At 40.5% G+C, this 22,518-nt stretch overlaps 1 protein-coding gene across 2 annotated transcripts; it reads left to right on the top strand.

Annotated features, from left to right (window-relative positions):
• The first annotated feature begins 491 nt into the window (after positions 1 to 491).
• LOC119793884 (oocyte zinc finger protein XlCOF6-like) lies at positions 492 to 20,174 on the top strand. Of its 2 annotated transcripts, XM_038301180.1 has the most exons (3): positions 492 to 784; positions 17,816 to 18,952; positions 19,205 to 20,174. In XM_038301180.1, exons 1-3 carry the CDS (start codon positions 616 to 618, stop codon positions 20,074 to 20,076), a joined length of 2,178 nt encoding a protein of 725 aa, XP_038157108.1. In that variant the 5' UTR covers positions 492 to 615; the 3' UTR covers positions 20,077 to 20,174. The 2 variants fall into 2 exon arrangements, with proteins under 2 accessions (XP_038157108.1, XP_038157100.1); XM_038301172.1 differs by having other exon boundaries at positions 17,816 to 20,174.
• The last annotated feature ends 2,344 nt before the right edge of the window (positions 20,175 to 22,518 follow it).

Below are 22,518 nucleotides of genomic sequence, written 5' to 3'. Positions count from 1 at the left end.
CACTTATTAAGATTAAAGAAATGGGAAAATGGCAAAAGAGGTGGAATAAAGAGAAGAAAGGAAGAGGATTATATAAGGTTCAAAAATCAGTATTAAATAGAATCATTAATGAGAGAAACAGAAGGGAAGAAGTAATAATGATCAGATTAAGAGTGGCTCAGACCTGTTTAAATGACAATTTATATTTAATAGGGAGGAAAAATAGTGATAAATGTGAAGAAAGTGGAGAAAAAGAAAATGTAGAACATTTACTGATGAATTTTGAACATGAAAGGGAGAAACTGAGAAGAATAATTGGAAGAACAGACAAAGAATGGAGTCTGAAAGGAATGTTGGGAAATGAAGGAAAAATAAATTATATTCACAGATTAAAGAAAGCATTATTTATTTATCTACAGAATACAAAACAAAAAAATAGAATTTGTAATGGTGCTACACACTCAGTAGGTGGCGGTATGCACCTTAAAGTTGCTTGCGATCCGCCATGATATAACAGATGAAGAAGACCGTGGGTCCTTTATTATGGATATCTATGCCCGCAGCAGCAGCGTTAGCTTCCTTCCTCCGTGGAGTGTTTGTAGAGAGGCTGATGATGTGTGAGTGTTTGCAGGGAGAATGTGTTCAGTCAAGCTTCAAGGAGAGTTTATCAGCGAGCAGTTAACTCCTGCTGAAGAAACATTGACGGAGGTTAAAGGAAGAGAGAAAAGACCCAAAGTGGAGATGGACGATCAGCACAGACTGCTGGATTTCACCAGGATCCCCCAGAGCATCTTACACCGGATAGGTAGGAAACACCTGATAGAAACGATTCCCTCAGGATGCAGACTGAGGGTTGGAGCCTCAGCTGATTGGAAAACTCATTAGAGGAGATCAACATGCTAAGCTAAAGCTAGCTTCTGCTTCAGCTAAAGGGCTGTTCCACCTCTTTCTCTCCACTTTAACTGTCTTTATTCTGCTTTACTCTAAAAACTTCAGCACTCAGACACTTCAGACCTTTGTCTCCGATTGGGGTAACTTTCATGGCTGTAGCTCATTCACAACCTTAATGGGAAGGAGAAATAAAAAGGTTTGTCACTCCTGCTGGTCTCATTAAATAACAAGCAGCTCAATGGTAGAGCTGAGGTCTCAAAAGCAAAACTTCCCCTCCGAACAAACGAGCGGTAAGCCAAAACGGTAAAAGGTATTCAAAAAATTATTTCACTTTTGGCGTCAGCCATCCTTCGGCTTCGACTGTGCCAACTTTTATGTTTCTACTAAAAACTATTTGGTCACGGTGATGATGTAAAAATGTGTTTTTTCTGAGTATGAAGATTTTTCTCAGAATCAACGTTTTCCTATGCCCGAACAAGTCAGCTAAACAGCTAAACCGTAAATGATATTGAAAAAATTCCTTCAACGTGAGTGCTAGAAGTGTCCGGAGATGGTGTATACCAAGTTTCATGTTAGTACATCAAATGGTTAAGAAATGGGAGCGATACGAAAATATGTATCGTTTTGCATTTTGTCTGTGATTTTTGGAAAATCTCTCATTAGATTTCTATTGGGGAAGTGTGGACTTCTTCATAGTCTGGGCCAAACTGTCAGAAAACTCTAAATGCTAAACAAATGAGGGTTACATTTCCTGAATCCTGACAAAAATCCCTACATTTTGATATACAATTTATTTCAGTTGAGTGAAAAATTAGGGAGTGAGAACAATTTGTTTGGAAAAACCAGAACAGCTCAAAAGCTAGAGCACACACTCTAGCAGTTGAAGAATTCCGTCCATAGACTTCCATTATAAATCTGAAAATCGTTAAAATTTATTTTAAAGTTTGAAGCTTCACTGAAGAAAAACTGTAAAATTTAGAAAAAAGACGAGTTAAACAGTAATAGCAGAAAGATATTTTAAAAGTTGAATGGTGTTTCTAGCTGAAAGTATGCTGAAGCAATTAAAGGTCAAAGATGAAGTTTTAGCTGAATTTTGCTGAAATCTGAGAATTCTACATGCATTTCAATGGGACAGAAAAATCGCAGAAAAAGCTGAATATGCGAAAGCTACAAAAAATATCTTTACCAAAAGATATAGCATAAGTCTCCTGAACAAGCTGAACGTTCTGATACCAAATTTGTTGAAATGGGCTGAAAACTGCGGAAGTAGTTCAACAACTAAAAACGTACAGAAAAATAACAATAAAGAAAAACAGAAAAATGCATAAGCATTCCCACTTGATTAAAGAAAATGCTGGTAACCATGGAAACCAGCTTTTAGGTCCCACCCTCCAGCCCGTCTCCAAATAATCCCAACCTGCAACATTCACACCAAAAGCAGCAGAGGCAGCAGAAGCAGCTATTTATATGAAAAGTCAATGGTTGACGCGCATCAAAAGGTCCAGCAGCGCGTTTTGAGCAGCAGGTGCAGCGTCAGATCAGCTGAAGCAGTGAGTCATGAGCCTTTGAGCATCTGACACGCAGGACTCGCTGCAAACGCAACTACTGCTGGAAAAATTGAACTTTTGCTGCTGGATGCAACACTTCAAACAATCGGAGAAGCTGATCTTGGAGCTGGCAGGGAGACAGACACAGCACTGCTGATGCAGAGCGCTATGATCACTCCTCTGAAACAGGTTATTAACGCCTAAATTAACTTAAAAAGCCAAAATATGACTGCAAAACATGTTCGCTTTTATTATCCTGTTGCCTGCAGTTTGGATTACCTACATGAAAAACGCCTTCCAGCCGCCAAGGCAAACGGCAAACAGGCGACCAGGCCAGAGGCTCTTGTTGAATGGGTTTCCCAGTGACAGCGCACCGCCGGTATGTGGGGGTCTGAGCGGCTCTGACAGAGAAATAATATTCGAAGGCAGGATCATAATCTTGATGAACTGACTGCGCTGATGAAGTTATAATGTGGACTTTCCCACTTAAAAACATATTAAAACTTCTGTATTCCCACTGATCATAGCATATATAGCTGCTAATTAAACAAAGGATAGGGTAGCTCCGCGCATCAGACCCACTTTTCCACTCCGCAGCTAGAGCAGCAGAGATGCTTCAGCAGCGCATAAGAAATAAATACTTGTACAAGCATTAAATATAAAGCACCATGCATGTTTTGCTGCCTTTGCTGCTTTTGGCATGAACGTAGCATAATGGTAGGCTAGTGAGAATGACTGAGAACAACAGTGGTTGTTTCAAAGGCGACCAACAAAAGAAAAAGTGGATTGCTTTTTTTTTTTTGCTTTGTTTTGTTTTATGAAGAATCCATCAATGGATAATTTTTTTTTGCATTGGACTCTAAGCAAAATTTGCTGGTCCACAGATGCTTAGGGACCGTCTGCAAGTTGCTACACCAGAAAAATAATCATAGACAAGCATTCCACAGCGTCACCAAGGAGGGGAGGATTATTATCAAAATAATTTCATGTGTCTCTGATCTCATCTCTTTCATACTGCATTTATTGGATTGGAGAATAACTCATTACAGCAGGTAGGATAGACAGTTCAACAGAGCTATGGCTCTGGGGGAGTTTGGCAACAGTATTAAAAAGATAACTTGGATTTTTCATATTCTTTACTATTAAAAGTAGGGATGCACGATATTGGGATTTTGGCCGATATCCGATATGCCGATATTTTAAAACTCATGTAGCCGATAACCGATATTGATACTGATGTTAAAGCTGGACAAAAATAAGCAGTCATTGAAAATAGCAGTTTTGTTATCCATTTCTGACACTTTAAAAAATAATATACTCAAATATATTTTCATATGCTGATATCAAATTGATTTTTAAAAACGCGGTATCGATCTATTTTACTTTCAAAATCTCATGAAATTTCATCGTTCTGTTACAAACTCTTGTGATATTTTGCAAATTCTTGTGAGATTTTGTTAGTAAAATAGATCGATACCGCGTCAATATATCAACATATAAAATAATGTCAAAATTTCGTGAATTTTCTGGGGATTTCGTAGCATGATGACATACAGCAATATTTCATTAGTAAAAGAGATTGATATGGTGTTCGTTATTTATAATTACATAGGAGTGGGTCTCGCAGCCATAGAGGCAGACATCTTTGCGCTATGGCAGCGCAGAGCCAACAGACTAGCGATTGCGAGATCGCCCATTACAATAACATGCTGCGTGATGATGCTGTTACTCTCCAGTATACTTATTCAGCAACATCCCTGACGTTTCACAGGTAAAGATTCAGTAATTTTTCTGTAAAATAATTTTCTGGATATATACCTCGGTTACTTCTCTCCGGCTCCTTTGGAGATCTTCAAGCCTTTCCTCCTCTGCTCTAGTCACCCCGCTGGCACCTCTCCCTCGCCTGGCCCTGGCTGCACGCCCACCCCGGCCTCTCTGCCCTCTTCCTCGCCCTCTTCCTCTCCCTCTTCCTCGCCTTGTAACCCCCGTGCCACAAACAAGACTTGGACTCTGTAAACGGGGAATATATATTCTTCCAGCGAACACAATCTAGCTGTTAAACTAATGACTACAATTACTTCGTCTGTTTATATCACCATGCAAAGCAGCTCACCAAAACGTCACAACGATGTAGAAAAAATAATGGGTATATTTATTATCTTAAGTCTACATAAAATCTATACCCTACACAGACTAATGAAATACTATCTGTAAAATTATCTATGTAAACAAACCTCGTCACTTGATAAGGTAGGTGATGCGGACGTCGTGGAAGACATTTTGTCCTGTAACGCTCGCCGTACTGTTGGGGGGGGGGAGAAGCGATGGGGGGGAGATGTTCATGTTGCTGCGGTCTGCAGTCTGGACGTTAGATGTCGCTGAAAATTACACACTGTAGCTTTAAAAGTAATAATATAAAATGAAAATTTCTAGAGCTATTCTTAACAAAATTTCTTTTGGTTAACACTTGTGTATACAAAATGACAAAATAAATCTAAGTCTTATGAGCTGTTGCTGCTCTTGCTTTACAAAGGGTCTTCTTAAGGCTCATTTATACGTCAAAACTAGGCCGTCTGCGTAGGTGCCGCGGTGAACGCTGAGATGTCCCTGCCCTCTCAGCAGACACTCTGGTGCACCTCTCCCAAATTGTAGGTCACCGCAGAGAGTGCTGCGAATCTGCGAAGAAGTGAGGAAGTACCCACTTCTCTTCTACTCGAGTTCTCCATGCTAAAAGGACAGCACATACTCCAGGAATTCATGGAGGGAGATGGCAATGAATGTGGGTGTAGAAACGGCCGAGGCGGTGAGGAAGTAGCAAACCACACGGGACTTTGTCCGACAACAGAGGGACAAAAGTAACTTGCTAACCTATTGTTTAGTGAACAAGGTGCTGTTCAGAGTTGATTAAAGCTATACAAAGCTCCCCAAATACAATGCTGTGTACAAGTGCCAAGTGCCTGCACGCTAAAACAAAGGGAAGGTCACTACTTTTGTATTGTGACGGTAGCAAAGTGGGTGTAAAAGACCAACCCAGTCTCATGGGAAAATGTACCTCCACTACGTTGTTCCACACTGCAAAACGTAGTGGAGGTACATTAATGGACATTTTTTTTGTGGTACTGTTACATCTCTTCTGCCTATACGCTTTCTATTGTTTTACGTCCTAGTCACGTGACTTTCAAGATTCCAGCTGGGAGAAGAAAAAAATATATATAGATGGCCGACATTCGCTCATTTTTTTGTGGAAAGATTAATAACTTGAGTTTGTTTTTGCATTAAAATGAGTTTTGATTACATTTCTATTGAGAAATGTATAGTTTGTTGTCAGAATATTTACTCAGGGAATGTACATATTCACTTGCTTGTTCGTTTCTTGCAAAGATTTTTCAAGATGATGTGAAACTGTAACGTTTTGGTATAAACATGGCCGAGATTTCTCTAACTTTTAGTGGGAAAATCAATAATTTCAATCAGTTTTTGCATTTAAATGGGTTTTGATTACATTTATAGCGAGAAGTGTAGGGTTTATTTACATAATATTTACTTTGTGAACATACATAATCACCCGCTTGCTAGTTTTTGCTACGGTTTTTCGGATCTCGTCAGGATTATGTGAAATTGCAACGTTTTGGCTGCTACTCATCGCCTAGCATTTAGCTACCGCCCCGATTCAACATTGAATTCTTTGTGACTTATTCTTGTGAAGGTAGTCTGTAATCAGCTAATGGCTTATCTCAATGAACATAATATATTAGAGGTTTTTCAGTCCGGTTTTAAACCATTTCATAGCACAGAGTCAGCCCTTTTAAAAGTTTTTAATGATATACTTTTAGCAACTAATTCAGGTGACATTGTTGTTTTGGTGCTGTTGGATTTATCATCTGCTTTTGATACAGTTGATCATGTCATTTTACTTTCCCGTCTGGAACAGTGGGTGGGCGTCGGGTCACATAGCTCTAGATTGGTTTAGATCATATTTGGCTGAACTTACTTTTTGTGTCTGTCTTGATGGCCATACGTCCCCCTCTGCCCCACTGTCGTGTGGTGTCCCACAGGGCTCAGTTCTAGGCCCGCTCCTTTTCTCATTTTACCTTCTTCTGCTCGGCTCTATTTTTAGAAAACATGGGATTGCCTTTCACTGCTATGCAGATGACACACAGATATACTTACCGCTAAAGAATGTAAACTCCACCTCTCTTCGGTCTCTGTTTTTATGTCTTGAAGATGTGAAGGCCTTGGTGGCCCTAAATTTTTTAAAACTCAATGAGGACAAGACGGACGTAATGATCTTTGGCAGATCCACTGCTGATTCCAGTCTTGGCTCCTTGGCTCTGTACGTTAAGCCGGTTATTACAAATCTAGGGGTTAAGATGGATGCTGGTCTTAAAATGGAAGCGCACATCAGAGCCTTTATAAAGTCCAGCTTTTTCCACTTAAGGCAGCTAGCAAAAGTAAAACCCATTCTTTCCAGACAGCATTTCGAAACAGTGATCCATGCATTTGTGACCACACAGCTGGATTACTGTAACTCACTTTATACAGGGGTCAGTGACTTGTATATTTCTCATCTTCAGAGGGTTCAAAATGCTGCTGCACGTCTTTTAACAGGTACACGAAAATTCGACCACATTTCCCCTGTTTTAGCTTCCTTACACTGGCTGCCAGTACATTTTAGGATTAATTTTAAAATTCTTTTATTTGTTTTTAAAACTCTTAATGGCCTTGCTCCTTCTTATCTGTCTGAGCTGTTACATTCTTATACACCCTCCCGTTCCCTCAAGTCAGCTGATCAGTTGCATCTCAGGGTCCCAAAGACTAAAGGCAGCTCAGAGGAGACCGTGCTTTTTCTGTGGCAGCTCCTAAGCTGTGGAACGATCTGCCTCTGAGCATAAGACAGGCCTCTTCTCTGGCTGTTTTTAAGTCCCTTCTTAACGCTCATCTTTTTTTATTGGCTTTTGGCACAATTTGAGAGGTTTTAGTTTGTTTTATTGTTTTTGGATACTAATATGTATTTTACACTCGTTTTTTCTCTATTTTATAATTTTATTGTATTTTATGATTGTGTACAGCACTTTGGTCCTGTTCGGTGTATAAAGTGCTTCATAAATAAAGATGGTATGGTATGGTGATTTAACTCCATCTGACGGATTAAACCCTCGCCACTGTGTGCGTTGCGTCTGAGGTTGATTTTCAGATCAATGCATTACGTCGTGGCATACGGGAGAAACTAATGTTGACAAAATGATAATGGGTTAAGATCGGATGTGTTTTATTTGGAAATCTACCGGATCCTATGTGCATTTAACTTCCTGTTTGGTGCGATCTCATTGATGGGTTTTGACCAGGTTTTGACCAAAGAGGAACTTCTTTTTGCTTGCTTGTTGGACCATGCAGCGTCTGTATTCCTCCAAGCTGTCCACCTCTTCTGCTGCTTCTGTGTCTTCTGCGTGTGGGTGCCATGCTGCCAGCAGTTTTGCCTCACCAGCTCCCTCTGTGCAACCAGCGCCAACGTGATTGCAAGCCTGACAGAATAAGCGCATGCACACAGATGGTATAGACTTTGAGTCACTTCTGGACCATCTAGCTGAAAGTCACCAGATGCTGGAATGCCAGCTGCAGCACAATAGCTACGTTTACATGCGCAAAATTTCCCCGATCCGATCCAAACCTTGGTTGATCGGAAATTCAAAATCTCCGTTTACATGGACACTAAATGAAATGATCCGATCATGACGTGTGTATACATGTAACAAGCGTTGGATCAGATTAAATCTTTTGAGCAAGCGCAGAACTTCCTGCCAAACTTGGCAGTTCTGTCTGCGTCTGGTTTTTGGGAGGCCTGACAAACGATGCGCTCGGAAAGACAAAAGGAGAGAGGAGGAAAAAGGCGCTTGGCAGCGAAATGTACGAGAGAAAATGTAGAGAATGAGCGATTGAACCGGCGTGGGAGAGCGAGTGGGCTGTGGAGAGAGAAAAGAGGAAGAGGAGGAGGATAAATTCCTGCTTCCTGCAGCTTTAAATGAACTTGAGTGTATAAGTCGGCGTTCCTAGACTCCCCCCGCCATGTTGTTCACAGCGAGAGCGAGAGCGACCGGTGGTTTCCTGTTGTTGACAAGGCGGAAAAACGTCACGCTGACGTCGCACACATGCGCAGTGAAGATTATTTTACTCTTAAGATCCGAATGGGTGTTTACATGGACGCCAATCGGAATGGCGATCGGCAAAAACCACCTCTCTCTTTCGGAATTAAATTTAGATCCGATCGGACCGAATCGGATTAGAATCTTCAGTCTGACATGTTTACATGAAACATTTTTGATCTGATCAGGCCTTCAATCCGATTAGTTGTGTCCATGTAAACGTAGCTATTGACTGCTCAGCATTTGGGATTTTCATGGCGGATTTACTGAGGAAGGCGCCGGCTGACAATAGGGAAATTCTCACAAGAACTACAATAAGCTTCTTTTATGAACAGCTAGATTGGCTGCAGGCAGTAGCACAGACTCCAAGTAGCATGCTTCTTTTTATAACAAGTTGTTTGATATTCTTCTTCACTACATGGTAACAAAACTTGGTGTGCAATGTTAACTCAACTAATGTTAGCTGCTGTTGCACTCCTCTACATTTTGCACTACTTCTGCTATTTCTTTTTTTTTACATTACTATGCTGTTGAATATTTGTACATATTTAAATATTCTGTTTTCATTGTCAATATATTATTTTATAATCTTTTTAGAAATAAAACAAAAGCTGTATGGACACAATGAATAAGTTTCATTATTCTGAAAATGATATAGTATGCCAAAGTATAGAAATTTCTTAAATGGTCTGCTAAACATAAAGCATCATACAAATAAACAGACAAGCACCCAAAAAAAAAACAGTGTAGAAAACTTGGAAAAAGTCATTACTGAGGTGCCATCATTCATAAAGTGTTCCTAGTGCACCACGGGTCACCACCTCATTCTACCATGGCACAGATCCACACTCTGTCAGGAAGAAAGACATCAGGTCTTTCCTTACTGCCTTAAATGCTCTGGTGGCTTTTTATTTTAATAATTATGTAGAAGTGCAATGGAACACATGTTTTATTTATATAGCATCACATCTATACCTAATAAATAAATAAATATATATATGTGTGTATGTACATATTTACGTGTGTGTGTGTGTGTGTGTGTGTGTATGTATATAGATATGTGTGTGTATATGTGTATGTATGTATGTATGTACACTCACCGACTTTATTAGGTACATCTGTCCAACTGCTTGTTAACACTTAATTTCTAAGCAGCCAATCACATGGCGGCAACTCAGTGCATTTAGGCATGTAGACATGGTCAAGACAATCTCCTGCAGTTCAAACCAAGCATCAGTATGGGGAAGAAAGGTGATTTGAGTGACTTTGAAAAATGGCATGATTGTTGGTGCCAGAAGGGCCGGTCTGAGTATTTCAGAAACTGCTGATCTACTGGGATTTTCACGCACAACCATCTCTAGGGTTTACAGAGAAAGGTCCGAAAAAGAAAAAACATCCAGTGAGCGGCAGTTCTGTGGGCGAAAATGCCTTGTTGATGCCAGAGGTCAGAGGAGAATGGCCAGACTGGTTCGAGCTGATAAAAGGGCAACAGTGACTCAAATAACCACCCATTACAACCAAGGTGGGCAGAAGAGCATCTCTGAACGCACAGTATGTCGAACTTTGAGGCAGATGGGCTACAGCAGCAGAAGACCACACCGGGTGCCACTCCTTTCAGCTAAGAACAGGAAACTGAGGCTACAATTTGCACAAGCTCATCGAAATTGGACAATAGAAGATTGGAAAAACGTTGCCTGGTCTGATGAGTCTCGATTTCTGCTGCGACATTTGGATGGTAGGGTCAGAATTTGGCTTCTACAACATGAAAGCATGGATCCATCCTGCCTTGTATCAGCGGTTCAGGCTGGTGGTGGTGGTGTCATGGTGTGGGGAATATTTTCTTGGCACTCTTTGGGCCCCTTGGTACCAATTGTGCATCATTGCAATGACACAGCCTACCTGAGTATTGTTGCTGACCATGTCCATCCCTTTATGACCACAATGTACCCAACTTCTGATGGCTACTTTCAGTAGGGTAATGCGCCATGTCATAAATCTGGAATCATCCCAGACTGGTTTCTTTAACATGACAATGAGTTCACTGTACTCAAATGGCCTCCACAGTCACCAGATCTCAATCCAATAGAGCATCTTTGGGATGTGGTGGAACGGGAGATTCGCATCATGGATGTGCAGCCGACAAATCTGCGGCAACTGTGTGATGCCATCATGTCAATATGGACCAAACTCCCTGAGGAATGCTTCCAGCACCTTGTTGAATCTATGCCACGGAGAATTGAGGCAGTTCTGAAGGCAAAAGGGGGTCCAACCCGTTACTAGCATGGGGTACCTAATAAAGTGGCCGGTGAGTATATATATATATGATAAATAGATATCGGTATATGCAGGATATGCTTTTATCTGAAGCGACTACAAGATTGGTAAATCACGTAAATACCTTGAAATAGTCGCTTGAGGTTGCAGTGGCAGGAGAAAGCGGTGTCACCAACAACAACATGGGGTGTCTTCACAAAGTCCCGTGAAGGTCAGCTGGTGGGGGAAGGTTCACCTTGTGATTGAGGAGCAAGGACCCGAAAATACTCCTTGAAAAGCCCACCGTCGCTCTCAAATCCGTAGGCACCGATGTCCACCATTGTGAAGCGATATCTTGCATATTAAATCGCCATCAACACAATGGAGTGGGCACCCTTGTAGTTGAAGTAGTCGCTGGTGTGGTTAATGGCAGAAACTCTGGCTGTAGTGCCGTCCACTGCACCTGAAGCTAAAACACGCAGCGCCACGGCCAGTCTTTCAGGAACACCCACGGGTGAACTTTGTCGTTTGCCGGTGGATGAGGGGTTGTATATGGCTAACAAGCTCGTCAAACTCACACACGGACAACCTGAAAGTAGAAGTTCACTTTTTAACACTTTAAGCCCATTTTCTGTAGTGTCCAGGATGAAATCGAATGATCGATACCAAAATTTTGACAATTGGTCCTGTCTCTGCTTTTTGGCTCATGCAGAATCACCCCCTGGCTGCTTCAGAATGGCTTCCATTGTGCATGTCCGATAATGTCCTTAAAACAACCTTAAACGTTCTTTTTTTAAAATATGCTACTCACCGGGTCGTCAGCGCTGTTCAATGAGGTTCCAAAAAAAGTTTCGTAAAGAAAAAACGTTCCTGTAGTGTTTTATTTAGCATTTTGTGAATCCCATTGAGTTCTGTTGGAATAGTCAATATTTCCCTGCCACCGGAAACGGAAATGGGGCCTGTTTACACAGTTGTAGTCTTTTCGCTTCACTCTGTGTACTCCGACGTCGAGAATCAAGAATCCACCTTTCTGCTGATGAAGGTTCTCAGTCATCCAGGTCATAGTCATTCCGTAAAAATTCAAAAAATATCCACTGGACTTGGTTTTCAAGATTTGAAGACGTTTCGCCACCTCTCCAGGAAGCTTTCTCAATTCAAATGTCTGGATCCGCAGTGAGTTTGAGTCTTATATAGACAACGCCTTGTATCGCTTGGAAACATGCAATGGTAACCGATGAATGGGTCGTTGATGGAACTAACGACCCATTCATCGGTTACCATTGCATGTTTCCAAGCGATACAAGGCGTTGTCTATATAAGACTCAAACTCACTGCGGATCCAGACATTTGAATTGAGAAAGCTTCCTGGAGAGGTGGCGAAACGTCTTCAAATCTTGAAAACCAAGTCCAGTGGATATATTTTTTGAATTTTTACGGAAATCCACCTTTCGTATTCCATTTTCAGAGTTTTTTAAAGTGTTTAACAGAGACGTTAGCACCTGGACGTCGGAGTACACAGAGTGAAGCGAAAAGACTACAACTGTGTAAACAGGCCCCATTTCCGTTTCCGGTGGCAGGGGAATATTGACTATTCCAACAGAACTCAATGGGATTTACAAAATGCTAAATAAAACACTACAGGAAAGTTTTTTCTTTACGAAACTTTTTTTGGAACGTCATTGAACAGCGCTGACGACCCGGTGAGTAGCATATTTTAAAAAAAGAACGTTTAAGGTTGTTTTAAGGACATTATTGGACATGCACTAGGGAAGCCATTCTGAAGCAGCCAGGGGTGGATTCTAAATGAGCCAAAAAGCAGAGACAGGACCAATTGTCAAAATTTTGGTGTCGATCATTCGATTTCATCCTGGACACTACAGAAAATGGGCTTAAAGTGTTAAAAAGTGAACTTCTCCTTGAAGTACTTGAAATACATTTCCTTGTCGTATCTCATCGATAGCACAAGTGTGGAAGGGGCCGGGGCCTATCTGCGTTAACTGTGACACAATTCAATTCAGTTTATTTCTATAGCGCCAAATTCACAGCACGTGTCATCTCAAGGCACTTTACAGTACAACCAGATCATACAGTCAAATTGATTTCTATCTAAGGAAAACCAGTTGATTGCATTGACTCATTGACTCAAATACAATCCCTCACACTAAGCATGCTTGTAGCGACAGTAGAGAGGAAAAACTCCCTTTTAACAGGAAGAAACCTCCAACAGAACCAGGCTCAGTGTGAGTGGCCATCTGCCGAGGCCGACTGGGGTTCAAGGAGACAGAAGCAGAGACACAAAAAGCAGCTGTAAAAGGCGGCCCTGTCCAGAAAAAACACACAGCCAGGTAGACGAGCCAGCTCCCATGCCAGAGGACGAAGAGAGCACATCCAGCCAACCACGGTCAGAGAAACAGGACCACACTGGAAAACAGGCTGATCTCCAGCATCTATAAACAAGGGTGTTGATGGAAGCAGCACAGCTGATGTTTCTTTCCAGGATGGCGTCACAGCCAAACAGGAACAGACGAGGCAAAGCTACTCTGAGGAAAAGCAGAGAGAGCATAACGTTAGAGATTGAACTAACAGATTCTGCAAAATAGGAGAATAGAGAGAGAATGAAGCAGAATGATGAAATGGGGGTCCCTATGTCCTCCAGAAGTCTAAGCCTATAGCAGCATAACTATAGAGATAGCTCAGGATAACCTAAGCCACCCTAACTATAAGCTTTATCAAAAAAACACATGCAGATGACCTGGTTTCTGAGCAAAAACCAGTCTAAAATGGTAACACTGTTATTTTTTTTACATTGGGCCGTTGATTTTACATCATTACATCATGTATTACATCATGTAATAACCCAAATGAGTTTTGTGTCATTTGGAGCTGTTCCAAAGATATTCGGTTGGGTTATATCCAAGTAACATCTTCCAATAGGCAAACAAGTTAAAGGCAAAAACTAAACTGTTCATACTTTATCATTTATGGTACGCCAGCATTCGTAACATGTAGGCTAATCACTGTCCCCCAGACATCCGCGGTTATATTTTTTATATTAATTTTTTTTTTTAATGGAATGCAGTGTGTATGACGTCATCTGCATGCCGGCTACAATTCATTCATCCTGTACGCTGAACCGCTGCTAGTTTTGCTCACATGCCTGGAAGATGTCTAGTGCAACTACCACAGATGATTTCGCTCTCGAAATGGAATTGAACGATTCAGATTAGCTAGCAGAATGAATATAAGGGGTAGAGCGTAGCCCGGGCTGCCTATCACAACTCCAGTCCGCCGCGCGGATGACGTCATACACACTCCGCTTCGTTTTTAAGAAATATGATTATAAAAGTAAAATAACCCCTGATGTCTAGGGGAAAGTAATTTGCCTAAATGTTATGAATGCTGGCATACCATACAGAATAAATTACGAACAGTTTAGCCAGCCTTCAACTGGTTGCCCCTAGGAAGGGGTTACTTGGATATAGCAAAACCGAATATCATCGGAACAGCTCCAAATGACACAAAACTGATATGGGTGAGTAGAACATGATGTAATAACGTAAAATCAAGGGCCCAATGTTAAAAAAAAAAAAAAAAAAAAAACAGCGTTCCCCTTTAAGGCAGTACCGCAGAGAACTAGCAACCCCATAAACAAATTCATCAACCTGTGAAGTGGAATAAACTAAACACTAACACTATCTGATAATGATCTGCTAATGATCTGGGGTAGGAGAACTCTTTTAAAGTAATCCTGAAGGTTATTAAAATGTGTTCAGAGAAGACAGGTTTGTGAGGAAATACTGTTATTTCTTCACATTCTATGCCATATATCAGCACAAGGTCTAAAATATGAAGATAAGACTGTGTGGGACTATTCACATTTTGAACAGAGAAAATAGAATCTAAGATAGCATTAAAGGCTGCTCTTAAGCTATGGACCTGTAATTATTAACTGCCTTTGGAGTAATCATTAAGTCAGACTGAAAGATTGTTGCTGCTACTCCTCACCCATTAATTCTGGTTTTTGAAAATAAATAACTTGAAAGAGTTGCCTTCAGAGCGTTAAAGCAACTTGACCACAGTGTAATCTAGTGTCCAGATTTCTGCGTCTGTGCATTTTTGATACCCACGTCTCCGGTGTGAACGCAGTATTACAGCTTGTGCAAACCACTCTATCACCAGGTTCCCTAAAGTATTCCCATTCTTTGGATACTTTTGTTCTTCAAGCTAGCCGATGCCTCCCGCCTCGATTCAGACTCACCCCACTGTGCCATTTTCATATCACATTTAAAACAAGAACCAGGAGAGGAAAATGGAGCCAATTTATGGAGCCAAAAATGTGCTGTGTAGTGGAATTTTCTGAACTCAGATGAGTCTCAGACGTGACCAAAATAAATAGATGATAACAGGCTGAGCAAAATTAGGATGAATTTTCATCGTTGATTTATGTCGTCTTATCTGGGCAGCACTAGCTCTCACGTCATGCTACTAGATAGAACTGAGGTGTTGGCAAACAGCGGCACCGCTTGGAGAGAGCAGAGCTGTGTCCACCAAAGTTGTTTAACTTTTTTTTTTTAACATAAGATGTAATATAGAGAAAATAAAGTAAACAAAGGTAGAGATAAGGAATGGTCTCGATTTTGTTTAGGTGGCTTTAAAAATACCTTTTTTATTTTAGCCCTATCCACTGGGATCCACTGGTCCATAAAGGTATAACCTTCTGCCTTCTATTCATCACATAAAAATTTTCTAAACAAAATTCTAGATCCACTTGGCCCCATCATTTTGTCAATTATTTTCCATGTCCAATTATCTGTCTGGAGTCGAGTTTGTTGACAAAATATATATATTTTTTAATATATTGTTTTTAATTAAATGCAGCGGACTTGATTCACCGCACCCTCAAAGGTTTCCAAAAAGAAGATCTTGTACACTTATTTATATTCATAAAAGGAAGATATCTATGGAGACAATTGGTGCAATTAATATCTCTTTAGAACTGCAAAACAAAAAAATAAAGCGTCTCAAATAAGTTCAAATATCAAAATAACACAAAAAATGAGTCTCCTACACTGCTCTTTAACTAGCAGTGTGAAACATTCTGTAGTTGTGCTCTGTGTTAAAGGTATACTATGCAACCGGTGTTGATTTTCCAGCGAGGCTCCCCCCCAGAGGGCAAAAGTAAAAGTGTCGTAAATATGCTCAGCTGTTCTCCTGGTTTCTCCGTCAAGCCAGGCGCGGTTGTTTTGAGCTTAGCAGACAATATGAACATGAACACAGAGAGAGAGAAACCATTCCAATGTTACTTACAATCACATCAGCAGAAACGTGAGGTCGGCGTCACCTCTGCAGCCTTCTTTTTCTTTTAGGTCTCGCCATTTGGAAAAAGCTTGCCCGAGGGCTCCTGCAATTGCAAGTGCGGTATTTCCCCCACAGACAACCAGGGCGGCCGAGAATACCTTTGTTCAACCTGAAATGACTCATTTAATCATCCCAAACGTTATGGAACACATTAATTAACTGAAAAAAGTTGCATAGTATGCCTTTAACACAAGGTTGTTGGTTCACATTTAATGCAATGGTTCACATTTAATGCCCAAACTCCGGCCATCTCAGGGAAGATGGCCTAAGTTTTATTAACTGTATCCTGTGGCTGTGGACTTTGCAAACATTGATCTGTTTTTGAGTATAACCTTGGAGCTCTCTTTAACATGGGCCATATAAACTCATCTCAAACTGCCTTTTATGTCAGGATACTTCATCCTCTGACCACTTGATGACTCAAGTCAGGCTAAAGCTAAGAATCATGCCACCCTTTGTGGCAGTTATTTTAACTTTTCAATTACAACAACACATTTGTTAAGGAAGAGTGGCGGCCTAGTGGTTAGGACATAGGGCTTGTGAGTTCAAAAACCCACTCCCACAGACTGCCACTCTGGATCTCTGAGCAAGACCCTTAACCCCCCGATTACCAGGTGTTTTCAGGTATGGGAACACCTAAAACACACTGGACATTGTGTCCCCAGAACCAAAGTTAAAGACCAGGTTAAGTCTTTGCCTTCATGCAATAAACGTAGTGGTGCGTGACCCCTTCATCTTGTCCAATTTGTCTTGGTTTTATGCTGACAGCTCTGCAGGAGGAGAGATCACAGCTTTGATGCAGTCATGGTCTTCCAGTCCATTACAGGATCACCTTATCTGATTGGTTGACACTCGCCTCAAACTGAAAAACAGTCTGACAGTTTGGACGCAGGTCAACACTTGAAAGATCCCAATGTGCCGAAGAGGTAAAACGCGCCTAAATGGTAGAATTTCATGTAAACCAGGAGCCCCTGACACTAAAGTAATTTTATCCGAATGCAGCATGAGGAAAAGACTCTAGCATCAGAGTAAAAGACACTAAAATTAATTTAACATGTCAGAGATTTCCAGAGAAAACCACATATTTTATAAACTGGTAATGCACTTATCAACCAGATATGTTTAAATGTTTCATCGCTCACTTTCAGCTGCTACAAACAGCTAGCAGGTAGCGGGAAATAACAGATATGACTGCCATCAAGCTGATGATAGCCAGAAAACACTCCAACCACCCGCCTAACATGTTGCCACCGTGGCCTGTGGGTGGGGCTACGCTGCTTTGAAACCTCCAAAAGTCATTTTAAAGTTGGCTCATTGTTGATTGACTGACTGGTGAAATTTCTTGGTCTACTTTCTCCCCTGAAAACATCTTGAAATCAATTTTTAAGTTTATATTTAATAACTGAGCCTTCTTTTATTACATACTTATGACTGTAACAGTACTTTAACCCCTGTTGATGAAATTTCAAAAGTTTGCATTGCCTGGTCCTTTCTAACCTGTGATGTGATGTCAGAGCTGCAGTGAATGCTGGGAAATGTAGTTCTACTCTGGTTATATGCAGCTTGATCAACACATGGATGGTTAAAGTGAAGTGTCCTTTCTTTAACCTGCAATTCAAAGTCTTTCTCCTGTGTTTGTTTTTCCAGACCGCCTGCAGGATTATGTTGGAAAAGAAGAGGTTTTCCCTGAGCAGCAGTTCTCTGAACAGGAGAGGAATTCCAGTTTGGACCAATCAGAACCAGAACTTCTGCAGATAAAAGAAGAGCAGGAAAAGCCAGAACATCCCTGGATAAAAGAGGAGACCATGGAGCTCCACATAAGTGAGCACGAAGAGCAGTTTGTTGAGACTGGAGATACAGAAAGGAACCCTTTCCCATGTTTGACATGTGGAAAAAGGTTTCTAAAGAAAAAATATTTATTGGTTCACATGAGAATTCACACAGGTCGGGAGATTTACAAATGTTGGTCTTGTGGAAAAAGGTTTACCAGAAAACAATATTTTGATAAACACATCAGAATTCACACAGGTGAGAAATCTTTCAAATGTTTATTCTGTGGAAAAAGCTTTACCATAAAAGATTATCTTGATCAACACATTAGAACTCACACAGGTGAAAAACCTTTCCAATGTTTGTCCTGTGGAAAAAGCTTCGCAAGAAAAGAGAATCTTAATAAACACATCAGAATTCACACAGGTGAGAAGTCGTTCTCCTGTACTCTTTGTGGCAAAAGTCTAGCTAGCAAACATAGCCTGACCATTCACATGAGAATTCACACAGGTGAGAAGCCTTTTAAATGTGAGTCCTGTGAAAAAAGCTTTACCGAGAAATGCTCTCTTGATAAACACATCAGAATTCACACTGGTGAGAAGTCGTTCTGCTGTACTCTTTGTGGCAAAAGTCTTGCTAGCAAACAAAGCCTGACCATTCACATGAGAATTCACACAGGTGAGAAGCCTTTTAAATGTGAGTCCTGTGGAAAACGCTTTACCGAAAAAGGCTCTCTTTATTATCACATCAGAATTCACAAAGGTGAGAAGCCTTTCAAATGTGAGTCCTGTGGAAAAAGCTTTACCGGTAAAGGTTCTCTTGATAAACACATCAGATTTCACACAGGTGAGAAGCCATTCTCCTGTGCTCTTTGTGGCAAAACTCTTGCTAACAAACATAACCTGGCTTCTCACATGAGAATTCACACAGGTGAGAAGCCATTTAAATGTGAGTCCTGTGGAAAATGCTTTATCCAAAAATTTGCTCTTGATCAACACATCAGAATTCACACAGGTGAGAAGCCATTCTCCTGTGCTCTTTGTGGCAAAACTCTTGCTAACAAACATAACCTGGCTTCTCACATGAGAATTCACACAGGTGAGAAGCCATTTAAATGTGAGTCCTGTGGGAAATGCTTTATCCAAAAATGTGCTCTTGATAAACACATCAGAATTCACACGGGTGAGAAGCCTTTCAAATGTGTTTCATGTGGAAAAAGTTTTACCGATAAAGGTTATCTTCATGTACACATGAGAATTCACAGAGGTGAGAAGCCATTTAAATGTGTGTGCTGTGGAAAAAGCTTTTGCCAAAAAGGTGATCTTGATCAACACATCAAAATTCACACAGGTGAGAAGCCTTTCAAATGTGAGTCCTGTGGAAAAAACTTTAGCCATAAAGGTTATCTTAATAAACACATCAGAACTCACATAGCTAAGAGTTTTAAATGTGAGTCCTGTGGAAAAAGCTTTACCCAAAAATGTGCTCTGGATGAACACATCAGAATTCACACAGGTGATAAGCCTTTCAAATGTGAGTCCTGTGGAAAAAGCTTTACCGATAAAGGTATTTTTGATAGACACATCAGATTTCACACATGTGAGAAGACGGTCTCCTGTACTCTTTGTGGCAAAAGTCTTACTAACAAACATAACCTGGCTTCTCACATGAGAATTCACACAGATGAGACGCCATTCACCTGTACTCTTTGTGGCAAAAGTCTTGCTTACAAACATAACCTGGCTTCTCACATGAGAATTCACAGAGGTGAGAAGCCATTTAAATGTGAGTGCTGTGGAAAAAGCTTTAGCCAAAAATGTACTCTTGATAAACACATCGTAATTCACACAGGTGAGAAGCCTTTCAAATGTGTCTCATGTGGAAAAAGCTTTACCGATAAAGGTTATCTTCATGTACACATGAGAATTCACACAGGTGAGAAGCCTTTCAAATGTGTCTCATGTGGAAAGAGCTTTATCAGAAAACAGCATCTTAATAATCACATGAGAATTCACACAGGTGAGAAGCCATTTTCCTGTACTCTTTGTGGCAAAGGTCTTGCTAGCAAACAACGCATGATTTGTCACATGAGAATTCACACAGGTGAGAAGACTTTCAAACATGTGTCCTCTGGATAAAGCTTAAAGGAATAGTACACCCAAAACATGATTAGCCTTAATTTTCTACTCACCCCCATGCTGAACAACACTCTGGAGTACTTTTTTGATATCTCAAATGCATCTGGAGATCTGGGAGGCTTCTTGCTGTCTGCTGACATTCAAATAATGGAGGTCTATGGTGACCGAGACAGAAAGGTCCATAAAAGTCCACAAAAAACGTGTCAATATTCCTCCATACTGCTCGTCCAATGTATTCCAAGTGTCCTGAGTGGGTAGCGTCCATAATTTACTCGAAACGAAGTCATTTAGAATGTTTTTAGAGCATAAACAGTAGTGTATAGGATTTCCTGAAAGCGCGCACCTGCGCGTTCACGGCGCTACGGAAGCCGGCAGACCAAACCAGATGAAAGTGCGCATTCAGCGTCTGCTCTGCCAATAATGCAAGCGTAGAAGAAGAAATGTGCTGTTTACCTGTGCAAAGAAAGAAACAGCGAAAGAAAAATGTCTGAGGACTTCAGTGTTGAGGAAGAGCATGAGTTCTTTGCCGAGCTGAATGCGCTGGTTAGGTCTGCCGGCTTCCGTAGCGTCGTGAGCGCGCATGTGCGAGCTTTCAGGAAATCCTATACACTACTGTTTATGCTCTAAAAACATTCTAAATGACTTCGTTTCGAGTAAATTCTGGGTGCTACCCACTCAGGACACTTGGAATACATTGGACGAGCAGTATGGAGGAATATTGACACGTTTTTTGTGGACTTTTATGGACCTTTCTGTCTCGGTCACCATAGACCTCCATTATTTGAATGTCAGCAGACAGCAAGAAGCCTCCCAGATCTCCAGATGCATTTGGAGTACTTTTTTGATATCTCAGAGTGTTGTTCAGCATGGGGGTGAGTAGAAAATGAAGGCTAATCATGTTTTGGGTGTACTATTCCTTTAAACACTTCAAATCTCACACAGGTGACAAGCCGTTGTCTTGTACTCTTTGTGGCAAAGGTTTCATTCGAAAGCTTAGCTTAGCTTCTCACATGAGAATACACAGAGGTGAGAAGCCTTATAAATGTGGGTCCTGTGGAAAAAGCTTTACCCAAAAAGGCAGTCTTGATAAACACATTAGAATTCATACAGGTGGGAAGCCGTTCTCCTGTACTCTTTATGGAAAAAGTCTTACCAGCAAACAAAGCTTGATTTCTCACATCAGAAATCAGACAGGTGACAAGCCTTTCTCTTGAACTAGGTGTTGCAAAAGTTTAATCAAAAAGATAGTTTGACATCTCACAGATCAACTCGTGAGAAATCCATTCATGAATCTGATCTAAAAAGAAAGATTTATTGATTCACATAAGAAGTCATATCAGTTAAACGCCCGTGGAATGAACAGGAGAGACCTTGTCCATGTTTTACACGTGATAAAAAGCTGTAACACACGGAAAACATGTTTGTTTAAAGAGCTGAACAAGGTTCAAATTGCTTATTTTGTTATAATTTAATATTTTGCTGATATATTGCTGATGAATTTGAATCTGCTATAACTTGGTAAAAAGCCTTTTGGCTTAATAATGTAGACTTTCACTCCTGTAGGAGTGCATTTTTTTTCTTTTTTTTACATCTTTTAAATAAAACTGTCAACGAAAACATAATTCACTCCAAAATTTCTGGGCCATAGGGATAAAAGTGAAAAGTTACAAATTGCAACTAAAACTTGTCTACCAAAAAGAGCGCATTGCGGAAAAATATCAATGGATCAAGATTGAATGTGTTTCTTTGCACTAGAATGGATACTTTGGAACGAAAGTCAGACCTTGGACAGATATTTGACATTTTTTCCATTAAATGTCAGATTTACAATCTGTGTTGATTTTCACTTTAAAATGATATATTATTTAATGTTTCTGCTTTTTAAAGATCTTTTACAGTTAACATTTTCTATGATTTTTTTCCTATAGTTTTGTTTCTGATTCTGTAGATGTTTTAATAACCTGGTGTCATTTAGAGAAACTATCGTCTGTTTTATAGAACTAGATTTTATTGCATTATTGAATGTATTCACTTCTAGATTGATGAACCAAGCAGAAATAAAAACATGGATTGTAAAATTGCTTCTGTATATGGTTTCATATAAGTCATTAACAATCTTTATTGGTGTTTTCTCTCTCAGCACTCATACCTCCACGGTACTGCTTAAGGTACACTAAAGATGTTAATGGTAAATGGCCTGTACTTTTTCATGTCAAGGGACTTGACCAAAGTGCTTTAAACTACATTCAGTCATTCTCACACACACTGAAGGTGGCAAACTATACTGTAGCCAAAGCTGCCCACTGTTGCTGAAATTTTCATTTGGGAACCCGTCATAACACATTTATTTATTTTTACAGTGTCCTGTCTGGCAATGTGGCAATACGAATAATTGTCTTGATGCCAAAAAGAGCCCAACAGATTTTACTTTCACAAGTTGAG

This window comes from Cyprinodon tularosa, unplaced genomic scaffold (genome assembly GCF_016077235.1).
Source record: "Cyprinodon tularosa strain WSP-4 unplaced genomic scaffold, ASM1607723v1 ctg1124, whole genome shotgun sequence".
Taxonomy (NCBI): Eukaryota; Metazoa; Chordata; class Actinopteri; order Cyprinodontiformes; family Cyprinodontidae; genus Cyprinodon; species Cyprinodon tularosa.
This window is presented reverse-complemented; position numbering and strand designations above follow the sequence as displayed.